This window comes from Asterias rubens, chromosome 8 (assembly GCF_902459465.1).
Source record: "Asterias rubens chromosome 8, eAstRub1.3, whole genome shotgun sequence".
Lineage (NCBI taxonomy): Eukaryota > Metazoa > Echinodermata > Asteroidea > Forcipulatida > Asteriidae > Asterias > Asterias rubens.
Genome location: NC_047069.1, coordinates 10,256,246 through 10,275,382, shown reverse-complemented (window position 1 = coordinate 10,275,382; position 19,137 = coordinate 10,256,246). Strand labels below are relative to the sequence as shown.

The window sequence follows — 19,137 nt, the reverse complement described above, 5'->3', positions numbered from 1 at the left end:
AGCACAACGAAGATTCATCCCAAGTACTGTCGTAGAAATTGAGGGACGACCGTCCTCAAAGCCGACGCATGCGCAGATGACGCCATGTCATCTTTACCGTCGCAGAACCATCCGTCGTTGAAATCGAAAAGTCCCTAATAATGAAAGAAAAAACACCCTAGTCACACGAAGTTGTGTGCTTTCAGATGCTCGATTTCGAGACCTCAAATTCTAAATCTGAGGTCTCGAAATCAAATTTGTGGAAATTCACTTCTTTCTCGAAAACTGCGTCACTTCAGAGGGAGCCGTTTCTCACAATGTTTTTTTTACTATCAACCTCTCCCCATTACTTGTTACCAAGTAAGGTTTTATGCTAATAATTATTTTGAGTTATTACCAATAGTGTCCACTGCCTTTAAAATGTATTTACAGGGTTGTTTTCGATAATGTATTGTAATGTCATTACCGCCTGATAAATATACACATACAAGGATTTGTTGTTGTAGTGAACTCTGCCAAGAGTTAATTTATTCCGTACTCTGAATTCAGAGGTAAAACGCCAATTAATAATAAGGGATTTCCCTTTATTTAATTCCATCCAGTGATATCCACTCATAAAGAAGTATACCAGTTCCAATTATAAATACACTTTGCGGCCAATTCGCAAAGGTTCCCAATTCCTCACTTTGCGAACGGTAAATTAGACATTTGGAATGTGAAGTACAATAGGGGCCATAGCTTCTTTCAATCGGAGTTTAATGAGTTCTATTTTAGTTAGCAAGGCTGTGTTACTTGCGTAAGTTTATTCTAATGGGTTTAGGTTTTGATAATGATGCAGTGTTTTATGCAAATAGCAAGGAAGAGGTATTTAGGTTTTGGGGCGTAGTCCAGTCAGGCAGGACAGCATTGCGGCAGGACATTTTTTCAGACCGGAGGCCTTTTATTAGGCATGAGCACACAACATTCCTCCAACAAGGGTGTTTCTTTTTTTATTATTGTCTTGCATCTTTGATGACCATTGGAATTCAAAATTGCACAGGTTTGTTATTTTACGCATAAATGTTGGGATATACGCGAGTGTGAATGCTTGTCTTTGACAATTAGGCCGTGTCCGAAACGGCGACTTCGGCTACAGCTACGGCTAGATCGCGCGCGTCTGCCTATTCTTCAACACTGGTAGACGCGCTGATCTAGACGTAGCTGTAGCCTTATAACCAAAAGTGTCTAGTCGACCCAGCAGTGCTAAAACCGACATACTTTCGCTTGCTGTGCGTGCGCAGATATGGCATGGCGTAACCGTATAATTATGCTTTTCCGGCTCGCTGAGCAAGGTAGCATGACCTCGTAGTAGTTTCGTTCCTTGTTCATTTGCAGGCGCACGTGCATTTATTTTTCTTCACCCATTTTGAATACTCACACCCAGGAAAAAGGTAGTCTAATTGCATGAATTGCTGATGGCCTCACAAGTAGTTTCCCGGAATATCCGTAAAATTCTGTCAAGTACTTACAATCTCACAAAACGTAGAGTTGGGTATGGATGGTTGTGGTGTACGGATGGTGGCTCTAGACCGGTCCATACGGAGAGACCCTTATGGGTGACATCGTCAGCACCGGGGAAGGAAGGGCAAAGCTACCCGAAGCAACAGGTACCGACAGAGGCAGCAGATATTGTGGTAGTTGGGAGCGGAATCATCGGGGCCAATGTGGCTTATTTCCTTGGGAGGTTGGACGCGGAAAGACGGCTTCCCGGACAACCGCCGTTGAGGATCGTTCTTGTTGAAGGAGATACCACGGTGAGTTTGCCATAGAGTCTTATTTCACACTTTGTATTGTAAGTTTTTTTTAAAGCAAGACTGAGAAATGTTTGTCGAGAACGCCCATTTCAAGTAGGTTTTTTTTCTCCCAGAATGTGAGTTTAGTCTTATTCTTCCTCCATGGTCTTATAATGGGAAAAGTGTCCGTATCCTGCCACCACGTTTTCTCAATCGCTATGAAATGAAATGTGATTTAATTTACCTACTGCCACCCCTTTTCATGTATTTTTACCCCCAAAAATCTCTTTTTGAGTATTAATTATAGATACTATTTTATTTCATAACGAATGAAAAAGTGGTTGGTATAGGATACGGACACTTTTCTTCAATTTGCTTTGTATAGCTCAATAATTCAAGGCACACTGACACTTAGTCTAATTTTACAACATTTTCCCCCGAACTCGCCCAAAGAGTTTACACAATAATTTGTTACACCAATCGGGTAAGACTCGCCTGTAGACTCGGCCACCAGTTGGCATTGCCATTTAATATTGATTCACTTTAGCTGTCATTTTGTAGGACGTGTAACTTGTTCCCCATAGTTTTTTGGGGGCAATTAAAAATGTCCCAACCAGAAATAGAACTCAATGAGCACAAAACTCTAGAAACCGGTGGCTGCCAGCAAATTGTTTAGGATTAAAGATTTTTTGATATGGAACATTAATTTTTTTTATGTCCGATATTTGTGTCTAAGTAGGCCTATATTGCACCGAAGTTGCAAGCTAGAAAGACCCATACTGGCATACAGCCTTTCTGCACCTTCTTTTCACATCACCTCGGAATACTTTTCATAAGCGATCAGACAACTTGTTTTGCCTGCTACTAACCCCAGGCCTCAGGCAAACAGCAAACTATAACAGTGAAGCCATCACACACATTCTTAGGTATGACCTCAAGGTTATACGTGTCAAGGTCTCAGCATAGAGAAAGGGGTCCTTTCTTTAAGGTCTCAGATACGGCACTACTCATGACAAAGTAGCCAGAAGCTCATAGCATTGTCTCAATAATTATGGTGACCTCTACACAGCCTCTAAAGGAACTGGAGAATATTGGTTATTGATACTCAAAATAATTGTTAGCATAAAAACTTACTTGGTAACAAGCAATTGAGAGATGTTGGTAGTATGAAAAATTATGAGAAACAGCTCCCTCTGAAGTAACGTCGTTTTTGAGAAAGAGGTAATTTCTCACTCAAATGATAAAATACTTGTATTATGCATCTGAAGGCGCACAGAACTGCTGTGCAACAAGGGTGTTTTTATAATGTGATATTTTTTTGCTTTCATTATGCTCTTGCAACTTCGATGACCAATATTGAGCCAAAAATGTCGCATGTTTGTTATTGCTTTATGCACGGAATGTACATTGATACACCAAGTGAGTATTCTTTGCGGACGTGTCCAGTACCGTTAAGCTTTTTCTAGCAAAATAATTACCACTATAGACAAATATTATGTTTGATATGGGGCTCTGACGTTATTTCTCAGTTACATTATCAAACAGGTTATTCTTATATCTTCATTCACAGTGAGTAGGGATTCATGTCATGGCAAAACAATGATTTGATAATACAAATGCATGCTTTTGGGCTTTTCCCACCACCAAAATCCTGCTACCAAAAAACTGTCTTTCAAGCACATTCATTTGGTCTTTGGTTTGTCTTTTATACCATTGCGCCTCCAACCTAGGAAGTCGGGTTTAGATTCGCGAAATTGAAAAGTAGTTTGGCAATGAATTAAAAACAGTTTTTATATGTCTATGTGTCTTCAAAACTCTGTAGCATGCCCTCTGCGTGTACTTTCTCATGAACTCTAAAATAAATTATATACAGCAAAGATACCAAGCTTATTATCTGCATTGAAGTCTTTGGGAAATTTGTCTCACATTGCAGATATTATTCTTTTGTTCAATGGCTTTGGCTCATTGGTCCCATTGATGATTTGCATTATAGCTGACAATGATTTGTTACACAATTATTTCTACCTCCATGGTTATATGATGACCTGTGCTGCACCATATGGTTGAACACGGTCAAAGGCACGATGTACACGAGGTCTGTTCATGCACACGTCATGCGGTTTTCCCGCACCCTCAAATCCTTTTCTGTCTGCCGTACTAATTTTGCGCAATCTAATAATTGAAGTTCAGTCCGAGTGGTTAAGTCAAACTCAAGTTCTGGTGCTAAGTCACCAGAGTGTGGGTTCGAATCCTGGTCGTGACACCTGTGTGATACTTTACTATATTTGCTTCTCTTCACCCAGGTGTATAAATGGTGTATAAATGCGAGGGTAGAGGTTGATATTGTAAATGAAAAAGCCTTTGGAGGTTGCCCAGGTTGTATACTGAGAAACATTAAAAAGGGATGTTATTGGCCCTATGACCAGGGCACTGTAAAGCGCATTGATACGGTTATTGTGAAATGCGCTGTGTAAAGAGTCATTATTATTATTTTAATTCTATACCAAATGTCTCGCCATTTTAGGGGATGAAATAACTAAAAATTGTGTAGAAAAACACGAAAAATGTAGTAGAATATAAAGCAAGACAGTTCTCTAAAGAACAAACTATACATGGCAAATAAAAACACACATGGTGTTACCGCAAGCCAGAAATGTATATTGATACCTCACCATGCAATACCCTAAATCCCATAAATTGTGCTTGCCTTTAAGGTATAATAGCCTTTCCAGATGTTGAAGAGACAGTTTGACAGAAAGGAAAATTAAAAAAAAATTATTTTCCAGATGTTGTGGAGACAGTTTGACACAAAAGAAATTAACACATATTAATTTAATTTGTTTTGTAATGATAATTGTGTTTACACTGTAAAACCGCAGTATTGTTGTGCACAAGCCTATGTAAAGTGTTTTCTAACTGGATACTGCCTATCGGGTCATAGGTCATGTTAATCGGGCCTGTCTGAGGACAGAACTTAAAGACACTGGACACTATTGGTAATTGTCAAAGACCAGCCTTCTCCCTTAGTGTATCTCAATATTATGCATAAAATTGTGAAAATTTGAGCTCAATTTGCTCAAAGTTGTGTGATAGTAATAAAAGAAAAAAACACCCATGTCACACAAAGTTGTGTGCTTTCAGATGCTTGATTTCGAGACCTCAAAATCTAATTCTGAGGTCTCGAAATCAAATTCGAGGAAAAATACTTCTATCTCGAAAACTACGTTACTTCAGAGGGAACCGTTTCTCACCATGTTTTATACCATCAACAGCTCCCCATTACTCGTCACCAAGTAAGGTTTTATGCTATTAATTATTTTGAGTAATTACCAATAGTGTCCACTGCCTTTATAGGGTTTTACCTGTTTTGCTGAGAATTAATGATAAATTAACTATAAACTTATGTGCTTTCGGTCTACAGGCAGGGCGTCGCAACGTATTTGTGTATGTTGTTGACTATTTATGTTTGCCTTTTTTCGTACTGAAGTTTGCAGAAACGGCTTCAATGCACTCGTTTGGAGGGATTCGTCAACAGTTTACAATTCCAGAGAATATTCTGATGTCATTGTTCACTTCACAATTCGTCAAAAACGCTCAGGTACGTAATGTTGACAGATTATTGTTCAGCAGTCCAGCTTCAACATCGATAATATATATATATATATATATTTAAAGACAATGATGAAAGACTTTGGAACAATAGCTAGCAGCAGACTTGCCTTGCTAGGTAAATTGCCATTCTTTGCGTTGCTCTGAGGCCCTTGTAGAATCAACGGCCTCGGATTCGGTTCAGGCTCCGTTCTCTATAGTCTGAAGGCCTGGGGCCGATTTCACAAAGCAATAAAATTCATCGCAACACAAATTTTCAGTATCACCATAGTGATTTGAATTGTGACATCACACTTTACTAAGCAACTAACGATTGATTTGCAGTCACGATCAATTTGAGATCTTTGTGAAATCGGCCCCTGAGTGCGTACGCAAAGCACGCACAAATTGTCAAAACAAACACGAGGCCAAGCTAGCCTATACCCGCCGAATCTGGACCTGAAGCCGTGGTTTCGAAAAGGGCGTCCAAGAAGTCCTGATCCATTTCTGGGTCAGGCCGACCCGGTAAGTGATTATTTTAACTCGGATTTTGCAACAGTTTGGCTCGTTTTGTGGCAATTTTGAAACAGATTCCGGGACATACTGACCCAGTTAACTGACCCATTATTGGGTCAGACACATAGAGCTATATATATTGACATACTGACCCAGTTAATTGACCCAATATTTATAGCCCTATTGTCAGACACCAGTGAACCTAGATCCAGGTCAATTATGACCCGGACGATTTTAGAGTGTAATAGTGCATCACTCTGTTATATCTATCCATGTATGGTTCCCTGTAAACAGGAACATCTACAAGTTGAAGGCGAAGATACACCAGATCCTGGGTGGCGAGAGCAAGGCTACCTCTTTGTGACCTCTGACCCAACTTCCGCCGAGAAGATGGTAAATGCCAACAAACTACAAAGGTATATAGACAAGCTAGTACAGATTAAAATAATTGTTTATGCAAGTGGCCAGACACACAAGGCCTGAAGGCCAAACACCTACTCCTGGGCTGAAACAGGGTTACATTCCATACGGACGTAGGCTTTAGGTATCATCCATCTGGCTAGGAGAGAAAAAGCACTACCTCCCCAAGTTTAACGAAGCAATCAAGGTTTAAAAAAAAAAACGTTTTCTCCTGCAGGGAGCTAGGAGCTCAAATTGATCTGCTTACACCGGCCATGATCAAGTCGAAGTTCCCATGGATCAAAACAGATGATATCATTCTGGGATCTTTTGGTGAGTTAATACAAGTCACAGACTTTAAGCTCAAATCATACTTCCTTCGAGTGTGAATTGAATGTTGAATTCACATGGTTGTTTATCGCAGCGAATGTTTCGCAGGGGTGCAGCTCTACTGATGCCAACTATTTTGTTGTGAATTAGTTTTGTGACGTCCAAATTCGTATGACATTCGCATTCGCCGGAAGTATGAACCGGGCTTTGTTATAGCCGCACTGGTGCTACCCAGTACTTTGTTAACTGCTTTGAAATTATTTAGACCATTCTTGAAGTTCTTTTTCACCAGTCATTTCAATGTACGAGTGTTTAAAATGTAGGCCTTGCTCACATATTCTTATTTTGAGTGCCGATATTCTAATTGACTATTTACCATTTTTTTTTCTCCTTTCCACCCTGTTTATTTATGATGATGGTGAAAAACAACCATACTTAACACAAATCTTAACTTCTTCATTTGCCCCCCCAAAAAGGTTCGAAAAATGAGGGTTGGATAAATTTGTGGAGTTTTATGCAGGCCCTCCAACGTAAAGCCAAGGCCCAAGGCTGTAGCTTCATCGATGGCCAAGTGACCGGCTTCGGCGTCCAGGGTATCAATGGCGAATCTGACATTGATTATGATAGTGTAACTGCTGATAGACGCGTCCAGTCGGTTCAGGTACAGAGTTAGTCTGGTACCCTGTCTTTATCCTTAAAGATACAGACAGGTACTTGCTTTTCAGAACCAGTGATTTCATTATTCCATTGGATATGTGTTTTGATTGGTCCGGGGTGACGTTTGGCAGCTGCACTTTCGGCTGTCTGCATGTACGTGAATGTAGGTGAAAGGTTATTATGGACGGGGATTCTCACGCGCCTCGAAGTGTGACGTCAGGTGTTCTGTACAGAGTCAACTAATGTCTGGTGAAGGGAGGTGTTAGAACAACACCAGTGGTGGTTTTTCTTCTTCTTCCACCCTTTTCAATTTTGTATTTACAGCGTATATAGGAAAGGCACTGGACACAATTGGTAATACTTTCAATGAGTAGTCCCACTTGGTGTTTCCCAACAATATGCATCTGTGAAAACTTGAACTCAATATTGGTCATCGAAGTTGCACAAATTTGTGTGCTCTCAGATGCCTCAAAAGGCTCCAGGCCTGAAGTCTTTGACCATTTTAGTGAGAAAATAACTCTTCATAACAAAAACTACGTTACTTCACCCTTCAGAGGGAGCCGTTTCTCACAATGTTTTATACCATAAACAGCTCTCCATTGGTCATTACCAAGTACGTTTTGTGCTAACAATTATTTTGAGTAATAACCAATAGTGTCCAGTGACTAAGTCAGTTACCAAAGTTTTTACAGCATCGCATGGTTTAGTATAAAGAGCACACATCGTTATGAATGTTTTGCACTCCAAAGTTTGTACCCACTCAGTATAAATGGCGGCTCAAATTGAGCTTGCTTTCTTTCAAGTTGGTTGAAGCCCCATTCCAGGTCATTAAGTAATATTTCTAACGATGGTTTATCTTTAAAGGCAGTGGACACTATTGGTAATTACTCAAAAATAATTATTAGCATAAAACCTTTCTTGGTGACGAGTAATGGGGAGAGGTTGGTAGTATAAAACATTGTGAGAAACAGCTCCCTCTGAAGTGCCATAGTTTTCGAGACAGAAGTAATTTTCCACGAATTTGATTTCGAGACCTCAGATTTAGAACTTGAGGTCTCGAAATCAACTATCTAAACGCACACAACTTCGTGTGACAAGGGTGTTTTTTTCTTTCATTATTATCTCGCAAGTTCGATGACCAATTGAGCTCAAATTTTCACAGGTTTGTTATTTTATGCATATGTTGAGATACACCAACTGTAAAGGCTAGTCATTGACAATTACCAATAGTGTCCACTGCCTTTAATCTGCAAGATTTGTTAGTTTTAAGTTGCTCGAAACTTATATTTTACAGTCTTCCTAATAATTGTCAGGCAGGATTTTTCCATGTTTTCCGAGCTCTACCAGTGTGCCCTGGTAAAGAGGAAGTCAGTTTTTAAATGGGAATGTTTATTCTTCTTAGCAGGAAGAAATAGCAGGGCCAGCTCTGTCGGCCAGCAATGGCACCATCTTCTAGGAGTCTTGGACGGTGAGGGACACAACGGACCAACTCTTCATCACATTCTGCGACAGATCACGTCACTGCCATCTCTTGTTTGATATTTCTTCATAAATGACAGACGGCGACCCCATGCACCAACGTCAAAAGCCCTTTTCACACTGACACTGAATCTCTTATCCCTGTGGAATACCTTCCGGGGGGGGGGGGCTGTGTCTTGTTTTACCCCACGGTACCCCGGCGCCTTTTCACACTATATCCTATCCCATGGGGTAATTCCGGTTGCACGTTTAAAGAGTACCCCGGGGTCTTACTGCAATACTTTCTGATTAAGCAGCTCAATAAAATGTGGCCCTTCTTTCGATTCAGATGGTTTTCTGGTAGGCAGAGCATAGGCCTATACTGTATTTGCTCTTTTAATTTGCAGGTTCAGCTTGCAGACCGCCCCAAGGGTGATACCGTTGAGATACAGAGCTCTGCCGTCGTGCTGACTGCCGGACTAGCTACCAAGGGCTTGGCGAGGCTGCTCGGGGTAGGGGAGGGTCCAGTAGGTAGTCTCTTACATCCACCAATATTTACCGAAGCTGCGGTACGACATCACTTCAGCATCCATGCCCCGGACGGCCCTGCCCCTATGGACACGGTACCCTTCGTCATCGACACTCACGGGACCTACTTCAGGCCGGACTCGAAGCCTGGTCACTACAAAGTCTGTCGTGGCCCAAAGAAAGGGGTAGGTTGCTGGAATTAGGAAGAAGATGTTTGACTGAAATGGCACTAGTTCTGAATTAAAATTGATGTTGCTGTTAACGAGGGGTTCTCCTTAGGGTTAAATGTTGTATGGTTAAGGTAACTCCATTCATAATGTCCAACGGGAGTAAATGTCTATAATATTGGTTTCAATGAGGGTGTTTGAGCCATTTTTCGGCACTCAAAGAAATGTAAGCGCTCTTAGGAAATTCTGAATTGATCTTTTTGCCCCTGCCCCATGCTATAAAGATGAGGTATGAACTAAGCACACCATAATTAAGAGAAATTTCAAAAGTCAACCCCATGCGGTGTTTTTCTCAAATTGAAGGCGTTGGGCTCTTGAATCTACATCTCTATAGTGCCGAGGATACCGTTCATGAAAGCTCTTTTGTAATATCTAACTCCAGTACCAAAAAGTAGATATAAAGTTAGTTAGATCTGGATCCCTTTAAAAACAAAGATGTGGTGTTTTCTCCAAGTTAAATGCTGTGGGCTCTTTAATATACTTCTCTAGTGCTGAGGGTATTGTTTCCAAAAGACCCTTGCGGTATAAAACTCTATGGTGACCTAAAGGTGGAATGCAATTATTTCAATGTACCTCCTGATGTCTGGATCCCTTTTCAGACTGTTTTGTCTGCACTGACTCTCACTCCTGAAGGAATAGTCAAATTATGTTGAATGGTTTGGTTCAAAATAAGGCTTGATATTATAATCCATGGATATTTGTATTTTAGACGATTCCAACATGGAGCAACGAGGTTGATTATGATTTCTTCTATAACACCATCTTGCCTGAGCTAGCGCATCGTGTACCGTCATTTAAAGAAGTGAAGGTAGGATTTTGATGGCTACATTCTGTCATTGTCAGTGTTATAAATCGAGTCTTCTTTAACCGTTATCTGTGAGACCATACCCGAGAGAAACATGGGTGTGGCCTAGACGGAGGGATGCACATTTTTGGGGCGGGGTTATTGATGCTTTGCATGGGGTATACACATGGAATCAGACAGTAGCCTTTTAACAGCGGGCCAGTATGTCTAGTATGCCATTGCCAAGATTCAGACATGAAATCCGAAACCATAATTATCTCCCCGAACATTCTATGTGCACGACGGATTTGCCTGGTCTGTGTTTTAGGATACTTTGTCTCCTGCGACAGGTTCTCAAGGAAAAAGTGACTCCTGTTATTTTGTCCTTGCTCGTGTTGCTACTTGTTATGGAATTGGTTATACATTGTTTCACACGCCTCTTGTTTTTTTTTTTTTTTTTTTACACAGATTACGAATGCTGTCCGTTCTGGTTACGAGATGAACTCCGTAGACAGCAACGCTATCATCGGCGGCCATCCAGCCTTCACCAATCTCTACATGGCAACGGCCTTTAGCGGCCACGGTATAATGCATTCCTCGGCTGCCGCTAGAGGGCTCTCTGAGTTGATTCTCTTTGGGGGTTATCGTACAATTGACCTTTCTAGACTAGGTTTTGACCGCTACGTGCAAGAGAGCTCTATGGAAAGTGAGTTTACCTTCTGTTAAGATTAGAATTAACTCAAAGCTACAGTCATTGGCAAGAATACTTTCCAGAAAGTCCATATACGCGCTATGCATTCCCAGGTCAGATTTGACCCGCGTGGGTCAAAGGGCACTCCCCCATTGCCGGTGTCAATGTGTAGGAATTATTTAGCAATGACCCACTTTAGGTTCATTCTGACGCAGTCAAAGATGGCCGCCAACCCCGATTTTTTGGGTCAGTGTAACACGGAAATTCTGACCCTGGAACACGTCTTGCTCATTTTGACCCATTTTCTGCACGATTTTGGAGAAGGACTTTTAGAGTATCATTCTTGGCCTTGACGTTTCTTAAGTTAGTTGCTGAGTTCAAGTAAACCAAGACGAGCAACAACTATACCGACTATTGAAGTTTATGATAGGAGGAGGGATTTTTATACACTAGCTATTTATTCTAGAACCACATCAAATAATACGTTTGATAGTGTACACTGCCCGGACACTGATTTTATTTTAAATACCAACTACTGGTAATTATTATTTCATTATCTACTCTAACAGACTGTTTGCCTTTTCGATTTTGCATATCCATTTCTGAATTTTTTGGTCTCCGATTGAACTGAATTTGAATAATACAACTTGATTGTGTACTTTATTGATATTGTTATAAATATCATGTAATAATATTCAGCAGTTTTGGCTGCATGTGATTTTGGCAATAAACCAATTAATTAATAATAATTTAGTTTTAAAACTGTGATTTTCTTGGGCAATTTTGTGTCAAAAAATATAACGACTAAAAACGACTCAAACATTATAATAATATAATGTTTGAGTCGTTTTTATTATTGTCGGTAGTTTTGAATAAAGTAAAAACATGTCAAGGTATCTATGCTCGTTGGCATTTTGTTTTCTTCATAAAGAACATTCAAATCAAATGCTTTGCTGACGGGTTAGAATTTAAAAGGTGTTTTAACTATTGGTGTAGCATATCGCAAAGGGGGACTTTGGAACGCTCTGGTAGCAGAGTGCATAGTTAGACATTGTCGCAAGCACTTGGTACGCCGCGCGCGTTTAGGCGTGGGTTGGGGTGCGTGTTTGATCGCTAGACGTGCAGCACCCCATTCAAAAATTAGCGCTTGCATAATGGGTAAATGGGTAAAAATGTCAATGGGTAAAGAATGTAAGTGTGTACATGTACACATAAGAGTTTATAGTGGCATTGAAATGATGAAATATCAAGAAATAATCACTTTGGCACGCACAAAGAAACAAATTTAGTAGATAGCATGAAAACTCTTTAAAGAGTTGCCCCTGCCCCAGCCCACACATTGCGGGCTAATCTAGCCATGACTCTTCCTCTGTGCTGTAGTAAAAAACGAAAGTGTAGGGCCGCCATGGCTAGGCCTAATCGTATCTTATGTGCGGCCATAACCATGTGACACCCCCAGACCCCCGTCTCCTTCTCGTGATGTGCGATGTGGCGTCGTTTGATTCATGAAGTCAAGTCGGGAAGAACTCCCCCACCGAGATTTTATCAGGGGAGGGACTTAGCTTGAACATATGACGTCACACTTCGAAGCCTAGTCAATCCCCTGTCCATAATCACAACAGTTCACCTATATTTTACATAAACATTTGACGATGACAAGAGCAAGCTAGTCGAAACGTTGAGACCAACCCAAGAACTGCGGGTTGTACAGTTAATTACGATCCTATAAGCTAAAGTAGTAGTCCCAGCCTATTTCTATACCATCCGCCCAGGTAATAGTTAATGAGCAGGACAGTTCTTTTCAGAACTGAGAAGTCTCCCGGGTACCCGAACAATCTACTCCGCGGCAGTAGAATTAAGCAAGACAGTTCTCTAAGAACAAACTCTACCTGGCAAGTAGATACACACATATGCATAACATGCAAGTAAGTACATTGTGAGTGTGAATAGTAGTGTTATAACATTGCATGCAGACAACCATCTTGAGACAAGTAAGCTGCCCATCAAAACACAGATTATGGAAAGCTGACGTCACTGCACGTTTATCCAATGAGGCATTGTATCCATTCTATCACTTTGAGGCACCTTTTTGCAGACGATAATAACAAGCCTTTCTATATGGAACGCCAAAGAGGCATTTAATCATCGGTGGTGGTCCTATGCGATCGGTGATCAACTTTATTAGCGAGCGGTGATAAAACACGATCGGTGGTCCATTTTAGCGATCGGTCATGCATATTCATGATCGGTGATGGTATATAGCGATCGGTCATACATATTCACGACCGTTGATGGCTTTTTGCAATCGGTGGTCAACTTAAGTGATCGGTGGTGGCTTTTTGCAATCGGTCAACTTTAGCGATCCGTGGTGGCTTTTTGCAATCGGTCAACGTTAGGGATCGGTGGTGGCTTTTTGCAGTTGGTCAACTTTAGGGATCGGTGATGGCTTTTTGCAATCGGTCAACTTCAGGGATCGGTGATGGCTTTTTGCATGCGGTCAACTTTAGTGATCGGTGGTGGCTTTTTGCAATCATTCAACTTTAGTGATCGGTGGTGGCTTTTTGCAATCGGTCAACTTTAGGGATCGGTGATGGCTTTTTGCAATCGGTCAACTTAAGGGATCGGAGGTGGCTTTTTGCAATCAGTCAACTTTAGGGATCGGTGGTGGCTTTTTGCAATCGGTCAACTTTTGCAACCGGTGATGGGATTTTGGGATATCCGAATTTTGCGTCCGGTCGGTGCAGGCCTACTTCAAAACCTATGATTGTGTAGATTGTGGATATTAGTTGTTGTTATTTTCTAGTTCACACCACCATGGAGGAATAAATAATACTCACCGGCGGGTTGACTGACATGCCAAACATTTTTAGAAGAGTACCATTTTATAACTATGTAAGGGGGAACGCAACAAACATCAAATTAATCAGCTCTTTCTAAAAAGATAATAATAATAATAACAAATGGGTAGGAGAGGGTGTGGAAGGGTTATCTATGTCCCACAATTGGTTGTCGTCTTCCGGAAATGGTAGGGACTTTTCGTTTTTGACGACGGATGGTTCTGCGACGGTTGTTCAGCTAAACGTTGTCGTTTTCAGCACAACGAAGATTCATCCCAAGTACTGTCGTAGAAATTGAGGGACGACCGTCCTCAAAGCCGACGCATGCGCAGATGACGCCAAATGTCATCTTTACCGTCGCAGAACCATCCGTCATCGAAAACGAAAAGTCCCTGGTGTATGCCGGGGAAATACAAATATTTATATTCAGTGAAGGGAAATGTTTTTAAACAAGAGTCTCTACCGACAGTTTTGTGTGTAAGGGGAAATCTGAAATCATACAAGTAGCCCTGTGTAAACAGACCCGGAGGTGAGAACATTATGACCACACAAAAACCGTTTTGATGGAAAACACATATTATGTGCATCATGAATGTGATGGACAAACACAGACCGGGACGCACTCAACACGTTTTATAAAAGGCTAGGTAAAGTATTATACAAATATTTCCTTGAATCCAAAGCGAAAAACGTATTGTATAAAGTTCTTAATTTAGGGGGGGGGGGGGTGTATAAAGTATAAAGATAAAAGAGTTAAATCTTATATAAAATTGAAGCTTTAAAATAAGCTTTACTCTAAACGTAATTTTGTTTTAAATTATTAATTAATTAACCTTGTGATCTTCATTTGCATATTTAATTAGTAAATCTTAGTAGAGCGCCATATCTCAAGAAGTATACTTCCGGGTCAACCGGAAGTTGGCCCATTTTTTGTTTCAGTTATACTACACAATCAATCTTCATTTTTTGTTTCTGTTATAGGCTCCTTTCAAATTTTTACTTTGGAAAACCGTGACCCCATGTTGACCTCTATTTTCGGGTCAACCTGAATTGGGACCAGATCTCAAGACCTATACAACCTATTTCAAACTTGTTCCAGTTTCCGCGACCCCATGTTGACCTCTACTTCCGGGTCAACCGGAAATGGGACCATATTTCAAGAACTATATACCGATTTTCAAACCCTTTTTTACTTAGAGACTCTTTGAGCATTAAGGATTAACCTTAACAAAATTTGGCCCCCATATTGACCTAGCTCTACTTCCAGGTCAACCGGAAGTGGGACAATATCCCAAGAACTTCACAACCTATGTTCAAACCTTTTTTCAATTATAGCCTAACAAACAATACAGTATCGGGCCAATGGTGGCATGTACCGGCGTCGAGTTTCGATACGGTGCCGTTAATTATGATGATGATATTGAGCCAGAATTGGGCCAGTGCTGGCCTTCTTCCGGTCAAGCGTCATGTCCTTGCTAGTAAAGTGCCCACACTGGGCCAATGTCGGTTTTTTGAGGCAAACTATTTTAGTTAGGACGGAGGTTTGCCTGTCTTGGCCAATATTGGTTTTGTGCGGCACAACGTTTCGGCAAAATTATGAACCTTTAATGGGCCAATGCTGGTTTTGTAGCGGTGCACCATTTTGGGAAAGTGGTAGAAAACCTGCAGTGGTCCAATACTGGTTTTGTGGCACACCATTTGGGAAAACAGGCAGAAAACCTCTCATTGAGCCAATACTGGTTTTGTAGCTGCACACCATTTTTTGTCAAAATGGTGTCATTATAGAAAACCTTTTCGGGGCCAATCATGCCAATACTGGCTTTGGCAAAACGGTAAAGAAATATGTTCTAATGACTAAACCGACTTGATATTTAAAAAGGAATTAGCCCATGCAAGTTATTTATTGAAGCTGGGGTGGATTTCACAAAGAGGTAAGACTAGTCTTATCTCGAGTTAGGAAGAGTTAATATTCCTAACTTAGGGCAAGCCATACGTTTCTTATATCTCCAAGGACTATGTCCTAAGTTAGGACTAGGCCTAACTCTCTGTGAAATCGACCCCTGATGGTACCGGCATTTTGAGAAACCGAATACTATTAATAAAACAAAATTCTAAAATTAATACCTCCTTTTTTAGTTTATTGGTTTTTACATAGCATTTTTAATTTGATTTATTCATTGCTGCTGTTTTTTCATTTTTTATGTTTTGTGTTTATCATGGACAACTACACTTTATTGTAATGAACTTTTTTATTGCAAAGTAATTACATTTAAATTTAATATATTTAATATACTTTTTGCATTTTTATTTTATTAATAAAAACTTACGAGTTAAAATGCTGGTTGAATTTTCGTCTGATAATGAAAGTTTTACTTTCTGTCATCTGTCTACTGGTTTGTTGGCGGCACACCATTTTGGCAAAATGGTAGAAAACCTCTATTGTGTCAACACTGGTTTTGTTGCTGCACCATAGACAATCTTTTCTGGGCCAATACGGTACCGCAAAACGGTAAAGAACGGTAAAGAAAACGGTAAAGAAATATGTTCTAATGACTAAACCGACTTGATATTTAAAAAGGAATTAGCCCATGCAAGTTATTTATTGAAGCTGGGGTGGATTTCACAAAGAGGTAAGACTAGTCTTATCTCGAGTTAGGAAGAGTTAATATTCCTAACTTAGGGCAAGCCATACGTTTCTTATATCTCCAAGGACTATGTCCTAAGTTAGGACTAGGCCTAACTCTCTGTGAAATCGACCCCTGATGGTACCGGCATTTTGAGAAACCGAATACTATTAATAAAACAAAATTCTAAAATTAATACCTCCTTTTTTAGTTTATTGGTTTTTACATAGCATTTTTAATTTGATTTATTCATTGCTGCTGTTTTTTCATTTTTTATGTTTTGTGTTTATCATGGACAACTACACTTTATTGTAATGAACTTTTTTATTGCAAAGTAATTACATTTAAATTTAATATATTTAATATACTTTTTGCATTTTTATTTTATTAATAAAAACTTACGAGTTAAAATGCTGGTTGAATTTTCGTCTGATAATGAAAGTTTTACTTTCTGTCATCTGTCTACTGGTTTGTTGGCGGCACACCATTTTGGCAAAATGATAGAAAACCTCTATTGTGCCAACACTGGTTTTGTTGCTGCACCATAGACAATCTTTTCTGGGCCAATACTTTTTTTTTAGCGCCACGCCATTTTGACAAAATGGTATAGACAACTTTTTCTGGGCCAATACTGGTTTCGAAGTGGCACACCATTTTGGCAAATAATGGTATAAAACAACTTTTTGTGCCAATACTGATTTGGTAACGGCCACCATTGGGCCGGCATTGAACCGACATTGGTCATAATATGCAATTTTCAAGGCAGGGTGTCAAAGCTGTGGCACAGGATGTCTTAAGATTGTCGAAACAATGAAAAAATGACAAAGTAATGTAATTTGTTGAGATTTTGTTTGCTATAAAATCTCCCCCAAAATTGTAGATATTAATAAATCTTGATTGCAATAATGTAATAATTTGAAATAACTGATTGCCCAATGTATGTATGTTACCTGGGTATAAAATGGTACTCTTCTAAAAATGTTTGGCAAGTCAGTCAACCCGCTGGTGAGTGTAATTTATTCCTCCACGGTGGTGTGAACTAGAAAATAACAACAATTAATATCCACAATCTATACAATCATAGGTTTTGAAGTAGGCCTGCACCGACCGGACGCAAAATTCGGATATCCCAAAATTCCATCACCGGTTGCAAAAGTTGACCGATTGCAAAAAGCCACCACCGATCCCTAAAGTTGACTGATTGCAAAAAGCCACCACCGATCCCTGAAGTTGACCGATTGATTAATTAATAATTTAAAACAAAATTACGTTTAGAGTAAAGCTTATTTTAAAGCTTCAATTTTATATAAGATTTAACTCTTTTATACACCCCCCCTAAATTAAGAACTTTATATAGTACGTTTTTCGCTTTGGATTCAATTAATACGTGCCTCTCCGTTTATTACAAGGAAATATTTGTATAATACTTTACCTAGCCTTTTATAAAACGTGTTGAGTGCGTCCCGGTCTGTGTTTGTCCATCACATTCATGATGCACATAATATGTGTTTTCCATCAAAACGGTTTTTGTGTGGTCATAATGTTCTCACCTCCGGGTCTGTTTACACAGGGCTACTTGTATGATTTCAGATTTCCCCTTACACACAAAACTATCGGTAGAGACTCTTGTTCAAAAACATTTCCCTTCACTGAATATAAATATTTGTATTTCCCCGGCATACACCATTTCCGGAAGACGACAACCAATTGTGGGACATAGATAACCCTTCCACACCCTCTCCTACCCATTTGTTATTATTATTATTATCTTTTTAGAAAGAGCTGATTAATTTGATGTTTGTTGCGTTCCCCCTTACATAGTTATAAAATGGTACTCTTCTAAAAATGTTTGGCAAGTCAGTCAACCCGCTGGTGAGTGTAATTTATTCCTCCATGGTGGTGTGAACTAGAAAATAACAACAACTAATATCCACAATCTACACAATCATAGGTTTTGAAGTAGGCCTGCACCGATCGGACGCAAAATTCGGATTTCCCAAAATCCCATCACCGGTTGCAAAATGTGACCGATTGCAAAAAGCCACCACCATTCCCTAAAGTTGACTGATTGCAAAAAGCCACCTCCGATCCCTTAAGTTGACCGATTGCAAAAACCATCACCGATCCCTAAAGTTGACCGATTGCAAAAAGCCACCACCGATCACTAAAGTTGACCGATCGCAAAAAGCCACCACCGATCACTAAAGTTGACCGCATGCAAAAAGCCATCACCGATCCCTGAAGTTGACCGATTGCAAAAAGCCACCACCGATCACTAAAGTTGACCGATTGCAAAAAGCCAACACCGATCACTAAAGTTGACCACCGATTGCAAAAAGCCATCAACGGTCGTGAATATGCATGACCGATCGCTATATACCATCACCGATCATGAATATGCATGACCGATCGCTAAATGGACCACCGATCGTGTTCTATAACTTGGACTTGTGGACAAGTCGTTAATTCTATAACTTGGACTTGTGGACAAGTCGTTAAATATTTTTCGCAGTAATGGTTCTCACGCGATTCAATACTGCTCTTGCGATTGGGAGCAGAATATTAGCGGAGGTGACAGCAGTCTCCCCCCCCCCATAGTACTGGCGTGAGAGCTACGCTATCACAGCGACAAACAACGACTTGTCCCCAAATCTACCCAAAAAGTTTGACAACTTGTGAACAAAACAGACTTGTACAAGTTTAGTATCTACCATAATGCATTGCGTTTGGCGCGGCGTGTGAATTTG

General features: G+C 40.2%; 1 protein-coding gene across 2 annotated transcripts; it reads left to right on the top strand.

Annotated features, from left to right (window-relative positions):
• The first annotated feature begins 1,343 nt into the window (after positions 1–1,343).
• LOC117293983 (FAD-dependent oxidoreductase domain-containing protein 1-like) lies at positions 1,344–11,678 on the top strand. Of its 2 annotated transcripts, none has more exons than XM_033776496.1 (8): positions 1,344–1,772; positions 5,239–5,349; positions 6,150–6,271; positions 6,493–6,587; positions 7,061–7,245; positions 9,107–9,412; positions 10,164–10,262; positions 10,707–11,678. In XM_033776496.1, exons 1-8 carry the CDS (start codon positions 1,434–1,436, stop codon positions 10,962–10,964), a joined length of 1,515 nt encoding a protein of 504 aa, XP_033632387.1. In that variant the 5' UTR covers positions 1,344–1,433; the 3' UTR covers positions 10,965–11,678. The 2 variants fall into 2 exon arrangements, with proteins under 2 accessions (XP_033632387.1, XP_033632388.1); XM_033776497.1 differs by lacking the exon at positions 1,344–1,772 and adding an exon at positions 4,688–4,747.
• The last annotated feature ends 7,459 nt before the right edge of the window (positions 11,679–19,137 follow it).

Bases quoted from the DNA above. Each gene is read 5' to 3' on its own strand.
- LOC117293983 (XM_033776496.1), top strand. From the start codon at position 1,434: ATGGCCTCACAAGTAGTTTCCCGGAATATCCGTAAAATTCTGTCAAGT. The intron at 1,773-5,238 runs GTGAGTTTGCCA...TTCGTACTGAAG, and splicing joins TTGTTGAAGGAGATACCACG to TTTGCAGAAACGGCTTCAAT. The intron at 5,350-6,149 runs GTACGTAATGTT...CCCTGTAAACAG, and splicing joins AATTCGTCAAAAACGCTCAG to GAACATCTACAAGTTGAAGG.